The following is a 26777-nucleotide window of genomic DNA, read 5'->3' as shown; positions in this document are numbered from 1 at the left end:
GACATCACCTCATCCACACTAAACTCACAGGTGCTCCAAGGCCCACATAAAAATACACCAGCTTATGTTTTAACAAAAGAATCAGGAGTACCCATCGTGGTGCAGCAGAAATGAATCCGACTAGGAACCATGAGGTTTGATCCCTGGCCTCGCTCAGTGGGTTAAGGATCCTGCATTGCCGTGAGCTGTGGTGTAGGTCGCAGACACGGCTTGGATCTGGAGTTGCTGTGGCTGTGGTATAGGCCAGTGGCCATGGCTCCAATTAGACCCCTAGCCTGGAAACCTCCACATGCCGAGGGTGTGGCCCTAAAAGGACAAAAGACAAAAACAAACAAACAAACAAAAAAACCCCAAAGGAATCAGACAAGAGTCCTGAGGGCAATGTAGTGCCTACTACTTCTGTATCTACTTGGATGGCTTCTATGGGCGTCTCAGGAAAAAACTATGAACATTCTTCCTGAGGCACCATCCTACACTGCCCGACCCCTGCACTGTTATGGTGCCAACAGTATTAAATGCAGCAGTAATATCAGCTATCACACATGCGCACCTGGCACTTTTATAAGGATTTTTTTTTTTTTTAGGGCCACACCTGCAGCATGTGGAGGTTCCCAGGCTAGGGTTCAAATCAGAGCTGTAGCTGCCGGCCGACACCACAGCCACAGCAACTCAGGACCTGATCCGCATCTGGATCGACACCACAGCTCAGGGCAACGCTGGATCCTTAACCCACTGAACAAGGCCAGGGATCGAACCTGTGTGCTCATGGATATTAGCTGGGTTTGTTAACCACTGAGCCATGATGGCAACTCCTATAAGAGCTTTATATGCATTGATCAATTCAACCCTCCACACTACTAGCTTGTACAGGTGAGGAAACGGATGCACAGTTCATACAGCTGTAAGTGCTTAAGCTGGGATTTGAAACCTGAGAACCACTGCACATACGATCTTTCAATGGGACAAATGGGGATGGGGGGAATGGGGACATGCACAGGAATACATTATTTTTATTTTTATTTTGCTTTTTAGGGCCACACCCATGGCATATGGAGGTCCCCAAGATAGGGGTCCAGTTGGAGCTAGAGCTGCCAGCCTACGCCGCAGCCGAAGCAGCATCAGATCTGAGCTGTGTCTGCCACCTACACCACAGCTCACGGCAACCCCAGATCCTTAACCCACTGAGTGAGGCCAGGGATCAAACCCACCACCTCACGGTTCCTAGTCAGATTCATTTCTGCTGCACCACGCCAAGAACTCCCACAGGAATACTTTTAGATAATGTTTTCAAGTCTTGCAGTTTGTCTTTTTAATCTGCCTGCAGAGCTGGTGTCAGAAAGCCCAGAGTCTCAAGAGACCAAAATTTTAACCTTGGATTCACCCAAGTTGAGATGTTTCTCAATTCTCATAGGAGAATTTAAGGAATGTCCACAATGGATGTGTGTGGGAGAGGGAAAGCTGAACTCTGAACTAGAAACTCGGGCTCCTTGGTGGAAAGCAGCCTGCCCATTCATCACAAAGCCCAAAGACCATTTATTGTCATGTGCTGTGTCAGCAACCACCCCAATGTCCACGTTCTCCTTCTCCTCAGAAAGCACCTCCCAGCCAGCCTACAGCACGGATCGGGGGGCAGATCCAGCCAGGAGGTGCTCAAAGTCACTGTTAAGCACCAGAGGACATTCACTGGAGCCCAGGCAAAGGCAGGGGAGGTCAGTGAGGTGGGCAGGCCTCCCCGCGTCTTCCATGGCACCTGGAGACAGGACAAGCCCCTCAGCGAGCACCTGCATCATTAAGCCAGACTACCTTGAAGACAAGTTGGAAAGGGCCCGGTTGAGGACCTCTGGGGTGTCGTCTGCAGAAGTTGGTTGGGTGACAGCTTCCACTCGGCTCTCACTGTCGGATGCAGTCTCTCCATCGACCTTTGCTTCTGACTCCAACTCCTGCAGAGCAGAAAAACAGATGAGGAAAAGGTAAAAAACGCTGAGTAGGATCCTGGGTAGAGACACCCAAAAAGACCCATCCACCTTTGAAAATCCCTCTCCATACTGTGAGCAGCTCCTGCTCTGCCACAGCAAATGGTGGCCTCTCAGAGCCACCGGGACCACCAGCGGCTCTGGCCAGGCTCTCTCAGGGGAGCTGGGTATGCCAGCTATTGCCCCCTGCAACAAGGCTCCCCAAAGCACTATCTCCAGACTTCGCCAGCATGGAAGCCGTACAGGACCACTAACTCAAGTCCATGCTTCACCAGGACTGGTGAAGGGCACTGCCTTCTCCCTGCCACCAGGCCCAGGTGTCAGTAAACACATAGACGTCACTCACAGAGTGGCCACCAGGCCCCAGCCACAGAACGAAATGCCGCAGGAACTCACCCTGCTCCCCAGCCTGTGTGGAGGGATCAGGGCCATGCCAGCAACAGGCTCTCCATTCAAAGCACCAAGGAGCAAGCTGCTCCACATCCTCCTACTCAGAGCTTTAATTTCTTAGAAGAGTTTAGAATAGCTTCTGTGAGAAAAGGTGGAGGAGAAATCAAACCTCATGGATTAGAGTAAAAATACTACCTAGTATTTGAATAGCCCGTCATAGTTTTGAGAGCATTTCCCACGCCTGTGAATACCTGAGCAGTTCTGGGAGGAAGGGAAGACAGAAAGATCCCAATTTACAAATGAAGAAACAGGCACTCTGAGAAATGCAATGGCTCGCCCCCCCATCTCCTATTAACCAGATTTCTGACTTCAATGTGTTCATCCCACTGGATTTCCTTTTATTTAAGCATCTTGGAATCCATTTTATTCTTTAGGAAGAAATTCAGAACAAAGTAAACTGGAAATTTTGCAAAAGGATATTTCACCAAATCTTCAAATATTTCAGTACATACATGCGCAAACACAAAACGTGCTTTTTTCAAACTGAACTAACAATTTGAATCTTCCTGGTGGTTAATAAATATATGAAACTGAGTACCATGTCACATGTTTCTTGATCATTTGGATATCACCTTTTGTGAAGTATCTGTCAAGTTACTGGCCAGGAGTTCCCGTTGTGGCTCAGTGGTTAACAAACACGACTAGTATCCACGAGGATGTGGGTTCAATCCCTGGCCTTGCTCAGTGGGTTAAGGATCTAGCATTGCCATGAGCTGTGGTGTAGGTCGCAGATGAGGCTCAGATCTGGAGTTGCTGTGGCTGTGGTGTAGGCTGGCAGCAGGAGCTCAGATTCGACCCTTAGCCTGGGAACTTCCATATGCTGTGGGTGTGGCCCTAAAAAGACAAAAGAAAAAAAAAAAAAAGTCACTGGCCAGTTTCCTACCGAGTTTTCTTGCCTTCCTTTTCATTAATTTGTAGGCGTTTTTTACACATTCCAGATTTAAGCACTTTTTGTCCCTAATATGTTCCCTCAGCCTTCTCTAAGCCTCACTGCCACCTCAGTCATTCCCTCTCCTACAATCAAACCTTCTCCCTCCCTCTCAGCACTGACCAGAGGGATCTTGATGGGAGCATTTGTAATTGTCTATTGCCCCCATTGACCCTAAGCTCCCTAAAGACAGGAGTATGACAACCTTTTCTCCTGATATCCTAATGCCTGGCACACAGATACCTACACAAAATACTAATATCTGGAAGGATAGCGGGAAGAAAAGAATTAATTCCAAGTGTGGTAAAGATACCCAGCTCGTGCCCTCATGGAGACAGCTGTTTCTAAATTAACTAACAACAGTGATAACATCATTCAACAGAGGCCTTAGATGTTACAAGGTTGCTGATACAGGGCGCACTTGGTAAAGAACTTCTAGAGGTGGCCTTGGCAGTCAGATCTGAGAAAAGAGCCCCAGCTTCCAAGACGGAGTCCCTGCTCCTGCCTCTGCCACTGCTGAACCTGTGGCTCTGGACAGGTCACCCAAGTGCTACACTCCAGTGTCTTCACCGAATAAAAGGGACCAAGAAAGGACCCTCTTTACCTGGTAGGGGTTCCCTAGAAAGAGAACCAAACCCTCACCCGGAGCCACACAAACTCTGAAACACAGCAACACCTCTGGGATTTTAAGTCAACACACTCGGGTGTCAACTTAAAAAATATGCACAACTTAAACATTGAGGGTTAAGTTTTACTTGGGGCAAAATGAGGACTACAGCCCGGGAGACAGTAATTCAGACAGCTCTGAAATACTGCTCCAAAGAGGTAGGGGGAAATGTCAGTATATATGCGATTTCAGTGAAGGGGGAGGTCCATGGAACGAAGCACATATTTTGCAGAAGTAGTCTCATGAAGGTTACTGTTAGTCACGAAAAGTCACCATGAACAATTTTACTGCTTTTCTAGATATGAGGAGATGCAAGAATTGGGCTCATGAAATCTCCTGAAAACATCTATCTGATGACCTGCTCTCAGTTTTCCCAGAGCACAGAGGGTCTCCCTCCTGATCTCCACCCTGAGCTCCTTTCAGGGGGTCTTGAGGGTCAGCAGCTACAGCATCTCATAGTTCAATTCTTGCAGGGGTAGATGGCAAGTGCCCATCTCTAGTTCACAGGACTCCTGGATGGTCAAAAAGGATTACTTACATTGGACTGAGTGAACTGGCAAATATGGTTATAATTTTCATGGTTTCTATCTGACATAGTACTGGCTTTTAATCTGCATTTCCCAGACACAAAGAAATTCTTCCCCTCAAGCTAATTATGACTTAACAGCAACTGGTAAATTATACCTTTGGAAGCAACATTGAAATATTTATCTTTTCTTTCTACCTAATCCCTCCAGAGATTGGAAACTCTTAGCTTGCCAGCAGCTTTGTCAGATAAATTTCCTACAGGAATCTCAAGGTATTTGGGGGACTCTGAAAGAACTGGGTAACTTTGGAGGAATTCACCTAAATATGTAATACAAAATCTGACATGCCCTTGGCATGTCTTTCCTAGCCACAAGAGGCCTTTAAAAACTCAAACTTTTATAAGAAATTTCTTATAAAAGTTCTAGCAACTTTACCAAACTCGTTGATGAGCTCTAACAGTTTTTTGGTTGGAGTTCCTGTCGTGGCACAGTGGTTAACGAATCTGACCAGAAACCATGAGGTTGTGGGTTCGATCCCTGGCCTCGCTCAGTGGGTTAAGGATTGCTGTGAGCTGTGGTGTAGGCGACAGATGCAGCTCGGATCTGGCATTGCTGACTGGCGTATGCTGGCAGCAACAGTTCCGATTAGACCCCTAGCCTGGGAACCTCCATATGCCATGGGTGCGACCCTAGAAAAGATAAAAAAACTAAAAACAGTTTTCTGGTAGTATCTTTAGGATTTTTCCAGATATAGTATCATGTTATCTGCAAACAGTGATAGTTCACTTCTTTTCCAATTTGAATTCCTTTTATTTCTTTCTTCTCTGATTGCTGTAGCTAGGACTTCCAAAACTATGTTGAGTAACAGTGGTGAAAGTAGACATCCTTGTCTTGTTCCTGATCTTAGAGAAGAATACTTTCAATTTTTCACCATTGAGAATGATGTTAGCTGTGAGTTTGGCATATATGGATTTCATGATGTTGAGGTAGGTTCCCTCTATGCCCACTACTTTCTGAAGAACTTTTATCAGAAATGGGAGTTGAATTTTGTCAGGAGCTTTTTCTGCATTTATATGAAAGCCCAGAAATAAATCCAAGCACCTATGGTCAACTAATCTATGACGAAGCAAGAATACACAATGGAGGAAAGATACTCTTCAATAAGTGGTGCTAGGAAAACTAGACACCTACATGTAAAAATTAGAACACTAACACCATACACAAAAGTAAACTCAAAATGGATTAAACACCTAAAAGTAAGGCCAGATATATAAGCTCTTAGAGGAAAACATAGACAAGAATACTCTTTAAGGAGTTTCCATTGTGGCTCAGTGGTTAACGAATCCGACCAGGAACCATGAGGTTGTGGGTTCGATCCCTGGCCTCACTCAGTGGGTTAAGGATCTGGCGTTGCCGTGAGCTGCGGTGTAGGTTGCAGATGCGGCTCGGATCCTGCTTTGCTGTGGCTCTGGCATAGGCCAGCAGCTACAGCTCCAATTCAACCCCTAGCCTGGGAACCTCCATATGCTGCAGAAGTGGCCCTAGAAAAGACCAAAAAAAAAAGAATACTCTTTGACATAAATCACAGCAACATCTTGTTTGATCCACCTCCTAGAATGACAATAAAAACAAAAATAAATTAATGGGACCTAATTAAACACAAACGCTTTTGCACAGCAAAAGAAACCATTAAAAACATGAAAAGATAACCCACAGAATGGGAGAAAATCTTGGCAAAAGATGCGACCTACAAGGGCCTAATCTCCCAAATATACAAACAACTCACACAACTAAACAACAACAACAAAAACTCAATCAAAAAATGGGCAGAAGACCTAAATAGATATTTCTCCAAAGAAGACATGAGATAGCCAGTAGGCACATGAAAAAATGCTCAACCTCACTAATTATTAGACAAATGCAAATCAAAACTACAATGAGGTACCACCTCATACTGGTCAGAATGGCCATCATTAATAAGCATACAAATAACAAATGCTGGAGAGGGTGTAGAGAAAAGGGAACCCTCCTACACTGCTGGTGGGAGTGTACACTGGTATAACCACTATGGAAAACAGTATGGAGGTTCCTCAGAAAACTAAATACAGAACTACCATATGATCCAGCAATCCCACTCCTGGGCACATATCTGGACAAAACTATGATTCAAAAAGATACATGCACCCCTATGTTCATTGCAGCACTCACTATTCACAATAGCCAAGACATAGAAACAACCCAAATGTCCACTGACAGATGAATGGATTAAGAAGATGTGGTACTTATGCACAATGGAATACTTTCAGCCATGAAAAAAAACAAAATTAGGAGTTCTCCTGTGGCGTAGAGGGTTAAGTAGTCACTGCAGTGGCTTGGGTCTCTGCTGTGGTGCAGGTTCGATCCCTGGCCCAGGAACTTCCACATGCCATGGATGCAGCCAAAAAAAAATTTTGGAGTTCCCGTTGTGGCACAGTGGTTAACAAATCCAACTAGGAACCATGAGGTTGTGGGTTCAATCCCTGGCCTTGCTCAGTGGGTTAAGGATCCGGCATTGCCGCGAGCTGTGGTGTAGGTTGTGACGCGGCTCGGATCCCGCATTGCTGTGGCTCTGGCGTAGGCCGACGGCTAAGGCTCCGATTAGACCCCCAGCCTGGGAATCTCCTTATGCCGTGGGAGTGGGCCTAGAAAAGGAAAAAAGACCAAAAAAAAAAAAAATAATAATAATAATGCCATTTGCGGAAACGTGGATGGAATTAGAGATTCTCATACAAGTGAAATAGAAAGAGAAAGACAAATACCATATGATATCACTTATATCTGGAATCTAATACATGGCACAAATGAACCTTTCCACAGAAAAGAAACTCATGGACTTGAAGAACAGACCTGTGGTTGCCAAGGGGAAGGGAGGAGGAAGTAGGATGGACTTGGGAGTTTGGGGTTAATAGATGCAAACTCTTACATTTAGAATGGCTAAGTAATGAGGTCCTACTGTATAGCACAGGGATCTATATCCAATCTCTTGGGGCAGAACATGATGGAAGATAGTACGAGAAAAAGAAAGTATATATAGAGAGACGTATGACTCGGTCACTATGCTATACAGCAGAAATTGACAACACTGTTAATCAAATATACTCTAATAAATATAAAATTAAATTTTAAAAAAGTTCTAGCAAAGCCATTTTTTTTAGAAAAGTCTATATAACCAATCATATTTATCATGAAGCCAAGTATACTGAGATTAGACTTAATTTGCAAACAAATTAGTCTTAGTTTGGCTATATTTGATACAGATAAGAATAATTTTAAAGAGAAAGAGATGTTTCAATGGACACCTTTAATCTGTTAATCTAATTCTGTAGAGATTAGAATTACACTGAGACTCAATTCCCAGAAAGTTCTTTGCTATTATGTTATACAGGTGCCAGGTTTAACTGAGCTTCTACAAGGACATTTTAAGCTTGTTTCTAAAGCTTATCTCAGTAATATACCTTTGGATGATCATATGCCCCAGGACCTGCAACCAGGGCATTATACATACTGGGAAAAGACATAAAGGACTATTTCCAAGCCAGATGAAAAGGCCCTCACCCAGTACTCTTAACTAGCTCATGTGCAGCAAAACTAAAGGAAACTGACTCTTGGATTCATATTTCCCACTTTAAAAAAGAACCTGTACCAGACTTGTCTATAGAGAGGGCTGCTGACCTCAAAATCATCTTAAAACAATGCTCACATAGAGAAACTGCACCAGGAAAAGAACACATCAGAAGACAGCTGGCCCAAGGTGCTGGACCTGGTTCGTATGATGATTTACAGTGTTTTCTTGATTTCCTGAACTTCTGCATACAAAGCAAATGTTTTTCTATCGTGGGCATGATCCTATACTAATTTTTTTTAAAATCCAATTGTTGGGCCTGTGACAATGGATTCACAGTACTTCTGGGTCTAGTACTTCTGGGTTACCTTGGTGGGTTTCTTCCTTCCAAAGCTCTGATTGGATAGCCTGTAGGAAATTCATTTCATTACTAGGTGGGATTTTCTCATCTGGCCAATTAATAATACCTGCTATGATTCTGATCATAAATATGAATTTCTTTTAGGGTCAAATTCAGTCAGAACAATGAGCTAAGTTTTAATCAAAAATCATACATAACCTCCATCTTATTAGAGGGGAACCTTCCACAACTGTGGGATGAATTTATATGATTAACACTAGGCTATAGCCATTTAAGTTTAAAGGCTCCCCTATGTTGGGAACAATTAAATCATACTAATAATGATCAGCCTAGCAACATTAGGAAACTAGACTGGGTGCCTTATGAACAATGCCTACATTTTATTACCCTTAGAAATAGTGATTGGTATGGAATAGACTGGGTCAGACAACAGGAGAATCACTGGGTTGCACCTAATGGAACTCACTGGGTTTGCGGTACTGATTTATGGCTTTGGCTTCTACCAATATGGATAGGAGGATGTACTCTAGGATTCCCTTGGTTCAAGGAATATATGTAACAATTTAAAGATGACCCCAGAGTTCCCATTGTGATTAAGAACCCGCAATAGTCTCTGTGAGGATGCAGGTTCAATCCCTGGCCTCAGTGGCTTAAGGATCCGGCATTGCCACAAGCTGCAGCATAGTTTGCAAATGCAGCTCAGATCCAGAGTTGCTGTGGCTGTAGCAGAGGCTGGCAGCTGCAGCTCTGATTCAACCTCTAGCCCAGGAACTTCCATATGCTGCAAGTGAGGCTGTAAAAAGGAGGGGAAAAAAAAAGGAAAGATCCCAACCAATCTACCATATGAACCTGATGGGTCAAGAGATATGCATTTTGCTAGTACTTAATTTAGCGGCTATTTTTGTACCTTCAATAGGATTAGAGGGTGTAATAAGCCATACCAGGCCTTAATGAAATTCACTGAACAAAAGACTTTAAATGATAGTAACCAGGTTATTAGCCTACTGAATTGTGAGGTCTCTATGCTGCTTTAAAAGTGACAGGTTTTCTTTTTTTTTTTTTTTTGCTTTTTAGGGCCTCACTCATGGCATATGGAAGCTCCCAGGCTGGGGGTCGAATCAGAGCTGCAGCTGCCAGCCTACACCACAGTCATAGCAACATGAGATATGAGCCGCATCTGCAACCCACACCACAGCTCACTGAGCGAGGCCAGGGATCAATCCCGAATCCTCATAGATACTAGTCTGATTCGTTTCCGTTGCACCACAAAGGGAACTCCCCTGGCTCCCTATTCTTGACACCTTCTAAAACTGGTTTGGCATAGGAAGTGCTTGGCTTAAATATTTACTTATAACTCTGTTAATGTTATTAGCTATATTGTTTATATTTTGCCTGTTTTACAAAATTGTTTCTTGTATTTCCAAATGTGTAACTGAGCCTCCAACAAAAATGATGACTAGTTCCCGTCGTGGCGCAGTGGTTAATGAATCCGACTAAGAACCATGAGGTTGTGGGTTCGATCCCTGCCCTTGCTCAGTGGGTTAAGGATCTGGTGTTGCCGTGAGCTGTGGTGTAGGTCACAGACGCGGCTCAGATCGCACGTTGCTGTGGCTGTGGCGTAGGCTGGCAGCTACAGCTCCTATTAGACCCCTAGCCTGGGAACCTCCATATGCCGCGGGAGCGGCCCAAGAAATGGCAAAAAAAAAAAAAAAAAAAAATGATGACCAGGGGACTTGAAGAAATTGATCAAATACTAATTCTTTACCAGATTAATGACTGTAATAGTGTAACTCTAGATACGGGAAGATGCAACAAGAGAGAATATTTTCCTCAACCATAACAGACTAGTAAGACAGGTGGTCCAGAGACTTTTGGCTACTTACTGTTAATAAGGCCTAGTCCAGTAATAGCACATCGTGTGGACTATCAGTGAAATCTTCGCCAGACCTTGGATGAGCTTCTCTAGCACCACAGGACGAATTGGTCATGAAATGCCTCCCAAAACTATGGTCAAATTTATGACTATGGGGGAGCCCTGTAAAATGGAGAATTAGCCCTTGCCATCTGCCTCTACACGGACTGAATTATGAGCCACTGCAGCTGCCGACTCTCAATGCCCCCAAAAGGAGCCCCCAAAAGGAGACTGGGAGCAAGGTGTTTTGTGCGCTGGAAAAGTGGCAGAACAGGCCTTCAAATAGTTAGATAATTTCAGGAGATTTTATGAGCCCAATTCTTTTATCTCCTCATATCTAGAAAAGCAGTAAAATCCTTCATGGTGACATCTGCCTCTCAAGACTGGAGGCAAAATTCTGTGCTTGGTTGCATGCACTTTCCCCTCTGTGGAACTTCAAGGTCTCTCCAACGAGATAAACTCAAAAAGCCTCTGGCCAGGATAAAAATTATCAAACCCTCATCACCCCTTCTGTCCCACTACAAGTGTTTCAGAGTTCTCAAGCCCCTCCTGAGCAATCTGGCCTACTCCTTCCTGTCCCTACTAGGAAAGGTATTTGGCCCATGCCTCACCCCACCCCTATAGGGGAATTATATGATCCCAACCAACCAGCAAGCATAGAGACCTCTCCTCTCTCTTTTGTCCCTGAGCTATAAAAACAGACACAACCAAGCAAGCGTGTGGAGTCAGCGGTCCCTGATCATCAGGAAGTTGTCCTGATGCACTAGCAGCATTTCTTCTTATCTCAATAAACTTATTTTTCTTTTCACTCTGCTCTGAGTCTGGAAATTCTCCTTCCAACCTGTGCACGAACCACCACATTTTGGTGGCCCATAAAGGGAGCTTACTGGGGGGGTTCTCTCCCCCACCTTTCTCCCTTCTCTCTTTCTGGAACCCTCTGTGAACAGGTGAGTAGCTATAGAAGCAACTGAAGAACTCTGGCCAGGGTTACACTCTGGTGTGTTCTGAATGCTCACTATGCCTTAGTAACTGCCACCCAAACAGGTGAAAGTTCCTCTTTTCTATTTCCTCTCGGCTGAGGACCAAGCCAACTAAAATGCATGGGCACGGGTCAGGCAATAAAGCCATCAGGGCAGTCTGCCGCTTGAAGACTCCCATGCAAGGATAAGGGGGTCATGGAACGGACCAGGCTATCAGAGCATCTGCTCCGCATTAAGACAACTTCCGTGCAATGTGAGGCACATAGTGGTTAAAGCAAAACACAGAGCCCACTGTTCCTTGGCCACCACCTCCCTGATAGGACTACAAGGTAGAATCCCCAGCCTACTCTCTTCCTGTTACTTTCACTCTGTCTTCCTCTGCCCAGAAAGGCTTTGAAGGACACCACCGCTCCTGTGTCATCCTGAGAAGTCCTTCTACGTCCCAGCAGATCTCCTAATGGTGAGTTAATGCCTGGCTGGCTCCCAGGAATTCCCCCGCCCTGTCCAAGGGTCATTTCTCTGGCCACCTATGCTGGTCAGATGCAACCATGGAGACGGGTGGACTTTGTGCCTTCGTCACATGGAGACGTCACTGAGACAAAAAGGGATGCTTTTTTTGCCAGCCAGTGACTCTCAGCACCCCTATTCTATGGCATATAGCCTAAGAATGTGTTCTGGTACATCCCGGGAGCCTCCCACAGATGCTCCCCTTGGCTGTGTCCTCAAGAATTGGAAGGAGTTCCCGTCGTGGCGTAGTGGTTAACAAATCCGACTGGGAACCATGGGGTTGCGGGTTCGATCCCTGCCCTTGCTCAGTGGGTTAAGGATCTGGCATTGCCGTGAGCTGTGGTGTGGGTCGCAGATGCGGCTCGGGTCCCGCGTTGCTGTGGCTCTGGCGTAGGCCAGGGGCTGCAGCTCCAATTAGACCCCTGCCTAGGAACCTCAATATGCCTCGGGAGCGGCCCTAGAAAAGGCAAAAAAAAAAAAAAGAATTGGAAGGAATGTGACAAGGAAAGGACTCCAAGGTAACTTATATCCAGGCCTTCATGACCCTCAGCCAAAATCTGGGCTTAAGGGACTCCTGCCGCATGTGTCTCTCTGTTGCTGCTCTACTGCTTCATCCCCCTCCTTCCCTCTGTCTACCAGATATTCCGTTTGACCTTTCCTGTCCTCATCTCACCAGTCTCCTCCTCAACCCTCTGCTCCCCAACCCCTACCTCCTTAATGGGGGTAGGGCGTGGGAGGACAAATGAACAAACAAAAATGGGTTTTATACAGCTGTACCTAATTCTTGGCTGAAACTTTTGAATGGGAATCATGAGGTCTCTGCTTTATGTGTTTGTACGTATCTGTATGTGTTATGGGTGTATGGCATTGCCAAATTAATTCGTAAAAGAGCTCTACTTAATTAGCTTAAAGGAAATTAAGTGCTTACATAAATTCTCAAAAATACAGAAGGTAATCGGCCAGAAATAATTTTAGGTTCATGTGAACTGGGAAGTATTCAGTATTAAATTAATACCTGGTATTAAAGTTTTCAGATCTAAGTAATACAGACTTTATTTTAGAGTCATCAGCATTAAGCATAATAACCTTTATTGTACCTAGGTTACACTAGATAAGATCTGTTGATTATTTGGTAGATTAAATTACAGGGGAGGGAGTTCCCGTTTTGGCACAGCAGAAATGAATTCGACTAGTAACCATGAGGACACAGGTTCAATCCCTGGCCTTGCTCAGTGGGTTAACGATCTGGCGTTGCCGTGAGCTGTGGTGTGGGTCGCAGATGCGGCTCGGATCCCACTTTGCTGTGGCTGTGGTGTAGGCCAGCAGCTGCAGCTCTAATTTGACTCCTAGCCTGGGAACTTCCATATGCCATGGGTACAGCCCTAAAAAGCAAAAAAAAAAAAAAAAAAAAAAAAATTACAGGAGTTCCTGTCGTGGCTCAGCAGAAACAAATCTGACTAGCATCCATAAGGACATAGGTTTGATCCCTGGCCTTGCTCAGTGAATTAAGGATCCGGATTGCCGTGAGCTGTGGTGTAGGTCACAGACAGGGCTTGGATCTAGCATTGAGGCTGTGGTACAGGCCAGTGGCTACAGCTCCAATTCAACCCCTAGCCTGGGAACTTCCGTGTACGGTGGGTGCAGCCCTGAAAAAAAAAAAAAAAAAAAAAAAAAAGACACACACGCACACACAAATTACAGGGGAAACACAGTCAAATGAAAGGTAAAAACAACAAAATCTTCATATGTGCCAGGATTATGGCACATATAAAGTGCATTTTAATTCTACCAAAAAAAAAAATTAACCCCTCATTGTTGCCATCCTGATGCTCCAGCAGCATAGCAACCGTCTGCTCCTAAATCAGAGAATTAAGACAGGTAAACAATAGCTGTGAATTAAACAGTCAGGGCTATAGGAAATCCAAGATGGCCGATAGGTTCTTCCCAGCTCCATGGCAAATCCAATAATGAAAAAGAAATGGTTAGAAAATGTGTTTTCCATTTGAAATATACATTTTACAATCCTAATTTGTCTATATCTGGTAAAAATGAGGGTAATTGGAAAGAAAAAAATTGTTTAATCAAATGTTTTCCTATTATTGCCATGATCCTATGTGAATTTTAGAAATCAATCCAAATTGTTGGGTTGTAGTCAATTACTTGCAACTAGTACTGCTGATTTACCTTGGTGGGGTCTTCCGTCCAAGGCTCTTAGGAGCGGGCCCTTTGGAAATTTATTGGAAAAAATAATTCTGTTCAAGCCACTGTTGATATAACTAGGTGGGATTCCCCTCACCTGGTCAATTAATAATATCTGCTCTGACCCTGGCCATAAACATACTTTCTTCTAAAGTGACTCAAGCTCAATCAGAGTGACAAGCAAGACTTCAGCCAAGAGATAATTAACTTTCCACAACTATGGGATAGATTTATGTGGTTAACAACAGACTACAGTAATTTAAATTCAAAGACTCCCTTATGTTGGGAACAATTAAACCATCTAGGGATAACCAGCCTAGTAACACTAGGAAATTGGGGTGAATGCTTTATGAACAAATCCAGTATGTAATTTCCCTTAAAGAACAGACTAAGCCAGATGATCTGGGGATATACTGGGCTCCACTTGGTGAAAGCTCCTGACTTAAATTCTTATTTATGACTACTAATACTGCTAACTATATTATTTTTATTAACTGTTTTACTAAACTATTTCTTGTATTGTCAAATGTATAACTGAGTCTCTGATAAAATAACGTAGTCACATATGAGATAATAATTGTAACAGCATAGGTCTAGATATGAGAAGAAACAAGTGGGAATATTTTGCTAGACCATAGGAGACTAGTAAAACAGGTGGTCCAGAAATTTTTGGCTACTGTTTATAAGGCCAAGTCCAGTAGTAGCACACTGAGTGGCCTGTCAACGAAATCTTCACCAGAACTGGTAATGAGCATTCCTAGCGCCATGGGACAAAATGGACATCAAATGCCTCCCAAACTATGGTCAAATTTATAACCATGAGGAGGCCATGACAACTGGAAATTGGCACTTGTCATCTGCCTCTACAAGGATTAAATTTTGAACAGCTACAGCTGCTGAACTTCAACACTCCCTGAAAGGAGTTCAGGATGGAAATCAGGAATAAGGCACTCTGTTCTGGGAAAAACTGGCAAAACCAGCCTTCAGATAGTTAGATGTTTTCAGGTAAAGGATTTGAGCCCAAATTCTTGCATCTTCTTATACCTAGAAAAGCACTAAAATCATTAACAGTGGCATCTGCTTCAGCCATTAAGGAGAGAAGCGAAATAGAAAGGAAGAATGGAGTAGCTATGGTTCAGACATCCAAGGTAATACTAGGTAATATTGTGGGAGTAATTTTAGGCAAGTCCTTGTATTGTCAGGAACTTAAGGTTTATGTACTTAAACCTGGTCAGACTTGATACCACCATTCATTCTCAAAGCAGCATCAGCTGGCAGCTGGGAACTGCAACCTTACATTTTCAAGGTCTCCTCTTGTAACTATTAATAAAAAATTTTTTTTTGTTTTAGATTATACATTAACAGAAAGAGGGGACACATGTATAATAACCAATAGCTCGTGTTAATTATGTGTTAATACCACAACAAATGTTACAACGTTTCTCTAAGTAGAAAAAACTACTCAACTGGCTACCTGACTACAAGTCTCCTGGAAATTCCAGGTCCAGACTGGGCTTCACATTTATTCTCCTGAAAAGAAATGAAATCGATTTTGTCTATAAATGTTGAGGTTGTCACTCCTCCAACTGGGGTCATTACATCTACATCAATAATAGTGGGCTAACAGAGGATATGACCATGCCAGCTGGTTCTGTTCCTTCAGACAGAATAACCCAAGCACTGATTCTGTCTGGACTATAATAAAAACTGTTGGAGTTCCCATATCATGGCTCAGAGGAAATGAATCTGACTAGTAACCATGAGGACACAGGTTCAATCCCTGGCCTTGCTCAGTGGGTTAAGGATCTGGCGTTGCCGTGAGCTGTGGTGTAGGTTGAAGGCACAGCTCAGATCCTGAGTTGCTGTGGCTATAGAGTAGGCCGGCGGCTACAGCTCTGATTCGACCCTAGCCTGAGAATCTCCATATGCCACAGGTGTGGCCCTAAAAAGAGACAAAAAATTAAAAAATTGTTACCAAGCATAACTTGGTTCTTACCCTGCTTGGGCCCCCAGTTAACAATAATTCTTTTACTGATCTTTGCCCTTGACTTTATTTTATTTATTTATTTATTTTTTTTGCCTTTTTTAGGATCATACCTCGGCATATGCAAGTTCCCAGGCTAGGGGTTATATCGGAGCTACAGCTGCTGGCCTATGTCCCAGCCACAGCATTGCTGGATCCAAGCCAAGTCTGTAACCCACATCACAGCTAGTGGCAATGCCAGATCCTTAACCCACTGAGCAAGGCCAGGGATGGAACCAGTGTCCTCACAGATACTAGTCAAGTTTGTTACCACTGAGCCGCAACAGGAACTCCTGACCTCGACTTTTTTTTTTTTTTTTTTTTTTGTCTTTTGTCTTTTTTGTTGTTGTTGTTGTTGTTGCTATTTCTTGGGCCGCTCCCGCGGCATATGGAGGTTCCCAGGCTAGGGGTCTAATCGAAGCTGTAGCCACTGGCCTACGCCAGAGCCACAGCAACACAGGATCCAAGCCGCGTCTGCAACCTACACCACAGCTCACGGCAATGCCGGATCGTTAACCCACTGAGCAAGGGCAGGGACCGAACCCTCAACCTCATGGTTCCTAGTCGGATTCGTTAACCACTGCTCCACGACAGGAACTCCTGACCTCGACTTTTTAATCTGCTTGTTAAGTTAGTTTCTTCCAGAATACAGCAAAGTTGTCTCCAAATGGTAATTCAACAGGGATTCTAGCCCATAATGCCACACCTAACAATGTTGGAACAAGCAGCCAATATTGTTCCTGGAGCCACACCTCCCTCTTCATACCCTGACAGGGAGCAGGCAGATGGAACCCAGGGCCCTACAATGCCCCTGTGCAGCAGGAAGCAGCCAGAGGAGTTGTCAGTCCTTTTCTCTTAAACTCTGGGTTCCCAAACACCAAAGAGGAAAATAGGCAGGTAGTTAGACATGAGGGGCCAAAGACTTGACCCTTGAGAAAAAGAGGAGGGAATGTGGGACTTCAAGGCCTCTCCAACAAGTTAAAACTCCACCTCTGGCCAGGATAAAAATTATCAAACCCTCATCACCCCTTCTGTCCCACTGCAATTGTTACAGAGTTCTCAAGCCCCTCCTGAGCAATCTGGCCTACTCCTTCCTGTCCCTACTAGGAAAGGTATTTGGCCCACTCCTGACCCAGACCCTACAGGGACATTATATGTCACAACCAACCAGCAAGCATAAAGACCTCTCCTCTCTCCTTTGTCCCTGGGCTATAAAAACAGACACAACCAAGCAAGCGTGTGGAGTCAGCGGTCCCTGATCATCAGGAAGTTGTCCTGATGCACTAGCAGCATTTCTTCTTATCTCAATAAACTTATTTTTCTTTTCACTCTGCTCTGAGTCTGGAAATTCTCCTTCCAACCTGTGCACGAACCACCACATTTTGGTGGCCCATAAAGGGAGCTTACTGGGGGGGTTCTCTCCCCCACCTTTCTCCCTTCTCTCTTTCTGGAACCCTCTGTGAACAGCTGGGCCACTAGCTTTCCAGTCTTTATGTTAACATTGTCACCCACACCCCATTTGCTACCATTAGGAATACAGCTAACGATTCCAATGCCGTAGGATTATCTAGATCTGACCCCTAAGGGGCTTTGGAACACAAGTACCAGGGCCCCATCAAAGCCAAAGGAACTGAGCTGAGCACAGCAGGCAAGAGGGCGCTCGCGCGCGCACTAACAGAAGCCCCAGCACAGGTTATTTTTAACTTAGCCATCCGGTTGTCAAGGAAACTCACAAAGGGTGCTGCTTCCCCAGGCTAGGGAGGGCAGGACAGAACCCAGGCAGAGCCCCTACAGGCGGGGTGGGGGTAGGGAGCTCCAGCTCTACTCTCTCTAAACCTTGCAGATCCTTTTATGAACATTAGCCCAGGCACTGCCATCTTCTTCCTTGCTAGAAAGAGAGGCCGTGAAGAGAGGTATCCTTGAGGCAAGAAGTGGTAAAAGGAGATAGAGAAGTATTGCAAAGATACTGTGACTGATGTTACTGTTAAGACATCAGGGGGCCTGGGATTAAAAAACTAAGTAAACACCTCGAAGAAACAAGCCTGAAGATTATCATCAGGTGTTACCTTTCTTTAAGCAATTCCAGGGTCCTGGGCCTCACCCCAAGCCACCCAATTCGATAAGCATCCTCAGAGCACGTGATAAACATCTACACAGACAACCATTCTCTCACAAGCTGAAAACAGGGCCAAGAAAGCAGAAGGGCAAACCCCTGTGCAAGACCACAGCCTGGGCAGACAAGGATCCGCCCAGCTCCCAGGCATCCCCCTCCTCCATTCTTTTTTTCTTTTCAATCCAAGGGTGGCCAGAGGCTGAGTAGATCACATCCTATCTCTCATATTCTATCTCAATGACCGCCCATCCTCCCACAGTCCCTGCAGCCATTTCCCAAGTGGGTTGTGGTGCTGGTGTAAACAGGAAATGAGAGCATTGCTTTAAAAGGGGAAAAAAAAGCTCTCTCTGAGGCCTCCTTCCTTCTGGTTCACTTATAGGGGAAGGCAGAAGCACTTAGGCTGATAGATACAAGAAGTGTCTTGGGTACCAAGCTCATTAACAGTAAGGACTGCCCTATTCATCTCTGTTTGCTTGTGAGCTCCTTGCCTAGAATATGGTAAAAGCTCAAGGTGTTTTGTTTATTTGTTTGCTTGTTTTGTCTTTTTTTAGGGCTGAACCCGCAGCATATGGAAGTTCCCAGGCTAGGGGATGAATCGAAGCTGTAGCCAACAGCCTATGCCACAGCCACAGCCACAGCCACATGAGATCTGAGCTGAATCTGCAACCTACACCACAGCTCACGGCAACGCCGGATCGTTAACCCACTGAGCAAGGGTAGGGACCGAACCCGCAACCTCACCGTTCCTAGTCGGATTCGTTAACCACTGCGCCACGACGGGAACCCCTGTTTCATTTGTTAAAAAACAAAATTCAAAACTAAATACATTTTAAAGATCTTACTAGCTTTATTCAATGATCATGAATCAGGTAGCATCCAATCTAGCAGACAGAAATGAGCTCCCAGGAGCTGCACAAAATGAAAGACTTTTATAGACAGAAAGGAGTAGAAACAGGAAGTTACACTAGCAAAAAAGTAGACTTGTTATTGCAAAATTACTTTGCTTCAAAGGATAGCAGGGGTCCATCAGGCGGCTTATAAATAGTGCTGATGAGGTGACTCCTGACTGGTTAAGGATTCCATTTCTGTGGTGCAGCAGGTTAGGGATCCAGCCTTGTCTCTGTGGCAGCGCCAGTTAAGGATCCTGCATTGCCTGGGAACTTCCATATGCCACGAATGTGGACCCCCCCTCCCCCCAAAAAAAGATTCCATTTCCGGGAGAGCCAAACTGTAATTAAATCTTGGTTTGATGATGTGGAGCTTAAGCGACTCCATTTTGGGCCTACTGTCTTGTTTTTAACACCCTGAATCTCCATTGCTCTTTGGCCTGTGCAGACCTAATGAATGAGGAGGCTGTCTTCCCCAATAATACAGACTTTATAACCATGCTTTAGCACTCAGATATGAATTCTAGAGTGTATCCTATCAGACTGCTGGTGTAGCTGCCCTCAATGCATTTCCAGGCTGCCTCTCCCCCAGAGAACTCTATCAGGTGTTGACAACTCAGAAGGTTGAAGGAAGCCTGAGCCAAGAATAGACAGAGCCAGTGAACTGTGCACAGCCCGAGAGGGTCCTCAGGCTCAGTGCCCGCTCAAGGATGTCGGGGCACAGGCTGTAAACATCTGCCCCAGCTGTTCTCAGAGCACTGACTCCAGGAAGACAATAGGACAGCTCAGTACTAAGGCCCTCCGAGTAGGTATTCTGAAGCCTGAGAAAGAGGTGAGGCGGGAAGAAATCTACCCAGAGGCTTCCACAGGTAGGGTAGGAAATCCAAGTTACCACAGTGCTTTGATATATGGAGAGTGGGAGCTGTGTTCACACAGCCCAAGCTACTGGTGACATCTGCATGCTACTGTTGGGGCTCAGGGCAGACTACCCCAAAATATGCCACAAGGACATTGATTATTTTGAATTAAAGTTACTTAAGAAACCACCAATGTGGAGTTCCCATCGTGGCTCAGCAGTAACAAACCTGACTGGTATCCATGACAATGAGGGTTTGATCCCCAGCCTCATTCAGTGGGTTAAGGATCTGGTACTGCTGTGAGCTCTGGTGTAGGTCACAGACACAGCTCGCATCTGGTGTTGCTGTGGCTGTGGTGTAGGCCAGCAGCTGCAGCTCCAATTCGACCCCTGGCCTGGGAAATGCCACATACCATAGGTGCAGCCCTAAAAAGACAAAACAAAAAAATTAAATAAAAGGTTATTTTTTAAAAGGCAGGAAATAAACCTCTCATGTGAAAGGTGCACTCCTGCATCTGGAGGGAGGACACCCTCAGAGCCAGAGATGGGGAATTCAGGCTGTGAAGCCTGTATAAAAACACCTCATTACTTTTTTAATTTACGACCCCAAGCCCAAACTCTATTGAGATTCTTCACTAATTGGGCACCCAAAACCTAAGGTGCTCTGACATATCAATTCTTTCCAGACTGTTTGTCTAAAAAGTGTAAGAGCTGCCTATGTTGGCCACCTTTTAGGTCCTCTTTCTATGGGACCTCCATGCTCATGAATTAAAATGTGTTTCTTTTTCTATGAATCTGTCTTCATTATCAGTCCAGCCACAAGAACTCAAGAGGAATAGAGGGGGAAATTTTCCTCCTCCCTCACAATAGTAATTTTTAGTTTAGCCTTCTTATGCGTTTGCATTTTTAGTTGATATTCTGCAGCATGTCCAAACTTTGTGCATCAGAACCACTTAGTTCTACTGTCTTTTTCCTTTCATAAATTCTAAATGTTTTTCAACTAGGCACATTATATGTTAATGCAGCATGGTCTTTGAATACTAAAAAGAAACACTGACCTGCCAATGTTTTCTTTTTGTTCCACAACTATAGTCACTAAGCTCAACAAATTCCTCCTGAAACCACAGGCCTGGATCAGACTGCTGGGCCAGTTGCTAATCTCTATAGCTGACTTAGCACCACTCGACCTCCTGACCCCTTGATGTCTAGGAACAGCTAAGTCTGACAGCTACCAGGAGTTTATAACCAAGTCACACAGGAAAGTTGTGCCTTCGGGCTCTGCTTTCTTTATTACCGCTGGGGCAGTCCATTTTGCCAGACTGCCAGGAACCCCCATAATGGATTAACATGACTTTACTGCATCTCATGGGAACTACAGAAATCCAAGACAAGGAGCCCAGCTCCAGAGACTTCATCTGCTGAGGAGAGAGCACCCAGCCAGGATTTGGACAATTTCCACAGAAGCCTAGAGAAGGGAGGGAGATGAAGAAATGGAGTAAAGAGTCAAGAGGGTCCCACAGAGGAGGCTGGGGCTAAGCTGGGCCTCAGGGGACAAGAGTGCTGTGCCCCCAGGCCTCATACCAATGTAGCCAGCCTCCAGGCTGGTTGCAGCCTGCAGGACCCATGCCACCAGAGATGCTCCCAGGAACTCAGGGACCACTGTCACCAGGTCCTCTCTCACCTCCTCTGAGACTTGTGCAGAGTGAGGCAAAAGCTCCCCCACTGCTCCCCACGGCCCTGTCAGCCCACCCTGAGACACACACAGTCTTCCTGCATTGGGGACAATTTGGCCACACTGGGGAAGAAAAGTGACCAGGGGTACCAGGAAGTCAGGGAGGCAGAAGACTAAGGCAAAGAGCATGGAACTCAGATCCAATCCAATAAGGTTCAAAGTCTAATCTGAATTTCAGGCCTTTTTGTTTATCCTGGTGAAACAGGAGCTAAAGCTTCTGATAATCCAGAAAGCCCACTTCCAGAAATGTATACAAGTAGCCAGCTGGTCACTGCATGGTCAGGCCTTTAATCACAGCCTACTGAGCAGTCCCACTACCTCAAACCCCCACCAGGCTATCACAGTGCAGGTCTGTGAAAAATGCATAACCATTTCTAAAAATCCTTTAGGAATACCACAGTTTAGCTCTTTCAACTTCTTTAATAATAATAATTTTAAAAAACCTCTTATAATCAGTATTAAAAATGTAAACATGCCAATAGAAAAATCAGCAAAAGAGAAAGCAATGTGCCCAATACAAATAACCGGTATACTTATTTAACTTCATTAGTCATCAATGACACAAAAAATAAAATGGCCATGACAAACAATTTTTCTCACATCAGACTGAATGAATAGATTAAAAGAACAGTCTCTGTGGACCACAGTTGTCAAAAACCAGTACTCATATGGTACTCAAGGAATGAAAATTATTCTGAGAGGCAATTTGGAAATATGTACAAAAAGCCTTTAAATGGTTCACATCTTCTCTAACAGTCATTCCATATTGAGCCACTACCCTAAGTGAATATCTAGAGAAACACATAATTTATAAGGATGCTTACCACAGCATTAGTTATAGGAAGAAACAAGCTATCCGTCCAGCAACAGAAGATTCTGCCATGATCTATTTAACAAAGACAGGGAGAGATGCCAGGCAGAGCCTTTTTTAATAAAAACCATAAGAAAAAGATCAGCAGGACATGATGAAAATGTTAACAGCAGTTATATGCTGGGTAGTAAAATTGAGGCAATTTACTTTCTTTTTTTTTTTTTTTTTTTTGGTCTTTTTGCCATTTCTTGGGCTGCTCAACGAGGCATATGGAGGTTCCCAGGTTAGGGGTCTAATTGGAGTTGTTGCCACCGGCCTACACCAGAGCCACAGCAACTCGGGATCTGAGCAGCATCTGTGACCTACACCACAGCTCACGGCAACACCGGATCCTTAACTCACTGAGCAAGGCCAGGGTTGGAACCCGCAACCTCATGGTTCCTAGTCGGATTTACTAACCACTGCGCCACGACGGGAATTCCGGCAATTTACATTTTTTATACCTTTACTATCATCTCCACATCTTCCACAAAATGAGTATTGGTTCCCATAATTTTAAAAGTACAAAATGGATATACCTAAGCCTCTCACTCCTCTGTGCTAAAAAAAAAACACCATCACTGGCTTCTCCCAAACTCTCTGGCAGGGCCTTAGGGCCTCCCTATTGCACTCTGAGATCCCTGACACATTCTCCATCCATCCTTCCAGGCACATTCCTGATCCTCCTGCTCAAATGTCACCACCCCTGTACCATGGCCTTTCCTCTGCCCCACCCAGGCAGTGCTAGACACCTCAGAATGATGAGTGCGCCCTGGAGTCACACACAGATGAACACACCAGGCAATGAGTCTTCAAAGCAACTGGAAGAACCAGCCCTAAGATCAGCTTCCACAACCACGTCACCTGTGCTGAACCCATCAAAGCCAACAGAGATTAGTGGAGGACAAAAGCTGGAGTCCTAAGCCAATTTCCCTGAAAAGGAAAGGCCCTGAAAAAAAAAAAAAAAAAAATCTCAAACCATCCTGGTTTTCTATCCCCTTTTTGATCCCCAGGGCACAAAAATCGTTGTTTCTTCAACTTCAGATGGTGAATCCCTGCAGTGTTTTGGATACCTTAAGACTAATGAGAAATAGAAGATGATGTTGGGACGCCAAACCCCATCATCCGCATAGCTGTGCCGTGAGATTAGGAAACGAGTCTAACCACAGCTCCCCAGACTCAAGCAAGACTCTCCAGAATGATAAGATGTCACTGTCTCTGATGAAAAGTCCCCAGGAGAGGCTATAGCTGTGGAGGAAATGGCTCTTTTGTCAGTTCTCAAAACAGCTACTCCCAGGGGCACCTTTTCAACAGACTGCTATGTGCAAATTGAAAAGTCTCTGCACAGAGAATTCTGTGGAACAGTCAGGAGACAGAAATGGCAACTGTTCAAGAGAAAACTGGGTATTTGGCTGACACTCCTGTAAAAGAACAAAGCTTACGCGGCCATTGCTTCCCTCTCCCAAAACCATATAGGAGGGGACAGACATCAGCCCAAACACAGCGCAGACAGGACAGTGGTGGAAGATTCCATTCAAAGTAGCCAAAAGCCAGCAATGAAGGAGGTCCCTGGGCTTCTACAAACACCCTCACACTTAATGTGAGAGGCACCACAAACCTGCAATAGAAGGAATAGAGAAGGTTTATATCCTGGGAGTTTAACCCATGGCAAAAAATGACCAGAGGCAATGAGAAGGCGATCCAGCCAGTCTCCACAGGTAACATGACGACACTATTTCTCAACTTTATCTGTTAGTTATTTTTCCCCCAAGGACCTCTTATTTGAAGAATGCATTTACTAATTACTGATTTGTTTCTCAAAGATAACTGCCTCATTGCACATCCTCTTTAGGCCCTTTGAGCAGGACACTTGGGTTTCCATGCCAGACCTGCCAGTAGCCATGCCACCCCCAGCAAGCTACTGGTCCAGCATCTAAGAAACACACATTTCTGCTACAATAGCAGGAAGGGGGCACATGAACAATAACTCTTCTCCAAAGTCGTCTTGTTAAAGCTGCACCATTTCTGGCTATTACCACACAATTCTGTAAGAATTGGAGGTCATCACTGTGCCATTCTACTGAGAGATTAAAAGATATAAATTAGATGATGAGGGATGGGGGAACTGGGCCTGGTTGTTCCTCTATCATTAGAAAAGTGGTACTGGATATGACTCCTGGGAAATACTAAGGATGCAGGGACTTTTCTACATATTATTCCTTTGTTCGCCAAACATTTGTGTACAACACCATCCAAAGATGCTGAAGGCCTGTGCCTCAAGGTTCTCTCACTGCCTGCACTGAACCCTCAGCCCCTTCTTCCTCATCCCAAACCTGTAAAACAGCCTCCCTTTCCTTGCTGCCTCACTGTTAATCAATCAGCTGCCTGCCATCACTGCAGGAGACTCTTGGCCACCACTGGTCTCCTCTACTCTCTGCCCTCATTTTCCCCCACCTTTTCTTTCTCACTGCCTTCCAGATCTCCTGCCAATTTTCAATAGGCATCTTCAGGCCTCTGGAAATGCTTGGAGATCACTGGTTGCACCAACATCTATTCTTTTTTTTTTTTTTTAACTATTATAATAGGAATCCTAGTGCTTAGCCAAGAACATGGTCATTTCCCAACTTAAGATGCAACCGGGCAAGGACATGTGACAGAGTCTGATCAAAGAGCTGTAAGCAGAAACAGTGCATTTTCTAGGAAATGTCCTTACAGGAAAGGAGCAGGCCTCTTCTCCTGCCCTTCTTCCTGATTTCTGAAATAGGCTATGACAGCTAGAATTCCAGCAACCATCTTGTACTAGAGGTAAAAGTCACAGACTCAGGATGGTGGAACAGCAAGAGAAGGAACCTGAGTCCTTGGCACTATGAAGCTGCTGGAATGCTGACCTCTAGCCTTCTCTTATGTGAGGGTAATGTATCTCCATCTTATTTAACCATTTTTGGTTTTTTGGTCACCTGAAGTTAAACAGGGCAAGGGATAAGTCTTGGCACAGAAGCCTGAGATTTTGCAATAATGTTCAAGGAAATAATATATAGAGATTAAAAAAAAAAAAAAAAAAAAAAAAAAAAAAATAGCATAAGAAAGAGCTTAGCAAGTCCATAAATTAACAAATATGTATAAAGGTTTACTGTTCAAAAAAAACCCTTAGGTCCCATCACTTTCTGAGACACCGTCTTTCATAAAATGATGTTTGAGTCATTGTGGGGAAACATAGGGGCAGAGGATAAACCATGTTTACTTCCTACTCTACTTGACATCTCCATGGTACTCGACACAGACCTTTTCTTTCTAGCCAAAAACTTGTTCTCTCAGACTTCAGTAGCATACGACACTCTCCTTAACTGGCCTCCTTCCCTGCCTCCTCTCCTCCATTAACCGGCTCCGACCCATCACAGGCACCTCTTGCTTACCAAGAGCAAAAGCCCAGAATTCACGGTTTTCATTAACCAAGAGGAACCATTTATATCTCTCGCCACACACAGAAAACAACAACAGTGTTGCAACTACCTGCTTCTAATGCTGTAAGATCAGCTCCGTCCCTCCAAACTTCTGTTCAGGAGGATGGACTGAGCCATTGCCTTTTGACCTCAATATCCCACTGAAATGAATGTCAATGAGTATGGTAAGGAATAAAACCACGGCTTTGGACAGAAATACTAGAGGACAGAGATCATCAGTGCATGGGTTTTCAACAAAATTTCTAGATGACAAAAGAGACTAAAGAGCTAAGACAGATGGAATAAAATAGGAGGGGAAAAAATGCAGTCAAGAGTATATTTAGGGGAGTTCCCGTTGTGGTGCAGTGGTTAACGCATCCGACTAGGAACCATGAGGTTGCGGGTTCCAACCCTGGCCTTGCTCAGTGGGTTAAGGATCCGGCGAAGACGCAGCTCGATCCTGCATTGCTGTGACTCTGGCACAGGCCAGCGGCTACAGCTCCAATTGGACCCCTAGCCTGGGAACCTCCGTATGCTGTGGGTTCAGCCTTAGAAAAGACAAAAGAAAAAAAAAGAAAAAAAGAATATTTAGATGAAAAGGGAGTTCTGTGGTGGCCTAATGGTTAAAGATTTGGCATTGTCACTTCTATGGCTCAGGTTGGAAGCCTGTCCTGGGACCTGCTGCATGCTATGGGTATGGCCCCAAATAAAAATACATAAATAAATGGAGGAGGAGGGGTTGGGAGGAAGAGGAAGGGAGAGGAGGAAAGG

General features: G+C 44.7%; 1 protein-coding gene across 2 annotated transcripts in view; it reads right to left on the bottom strand.

Moving 5' to 3' along the window:
* Window positions 1-26777, bottom strand: part of CDS2 (CDP-diacylglycerol synthase 2) — a 69032-nt gene that overhangs the window by 23988 nt on the left and 18267 nt on the right. Inside the window, exons 1-2 of one of the 2 annotated variants that reach the window (XM_021077245.1) lie at window positions 2370-2420; window positions 1804-1940 (exon numbers count right to left, since the gene is read on the bottom strand). In XM_021077245.1, the coding sequence (XP_020932904.1) occupies window positions 1804-1940; window positions 2370-2405 (173 nt within the window). In that variant the 5' untranslated portion in view covers window positions 2406-2420. 2 annotated transcript variants of the gene reach the window in all.

The sequence above is a fragment of the Sus scrofa genome, chromosome 17 (assembly GCF_000003025.6).
Source record: "Sus scrofa isolate TJ Tabasco breed Duroc chromosome 17, Sscrofa11.1, whole genome shotgun sequence".
NCBI lineage: Eukaryota > Metazoa > Chordata > Mammalia > Artiodactyla > Suidae > Sus > Sus scrofa.
Note: the sequence above shows the minus strand (reverse complement) of the source record. Positions and strands in the feature narration are given on the sequence as shown.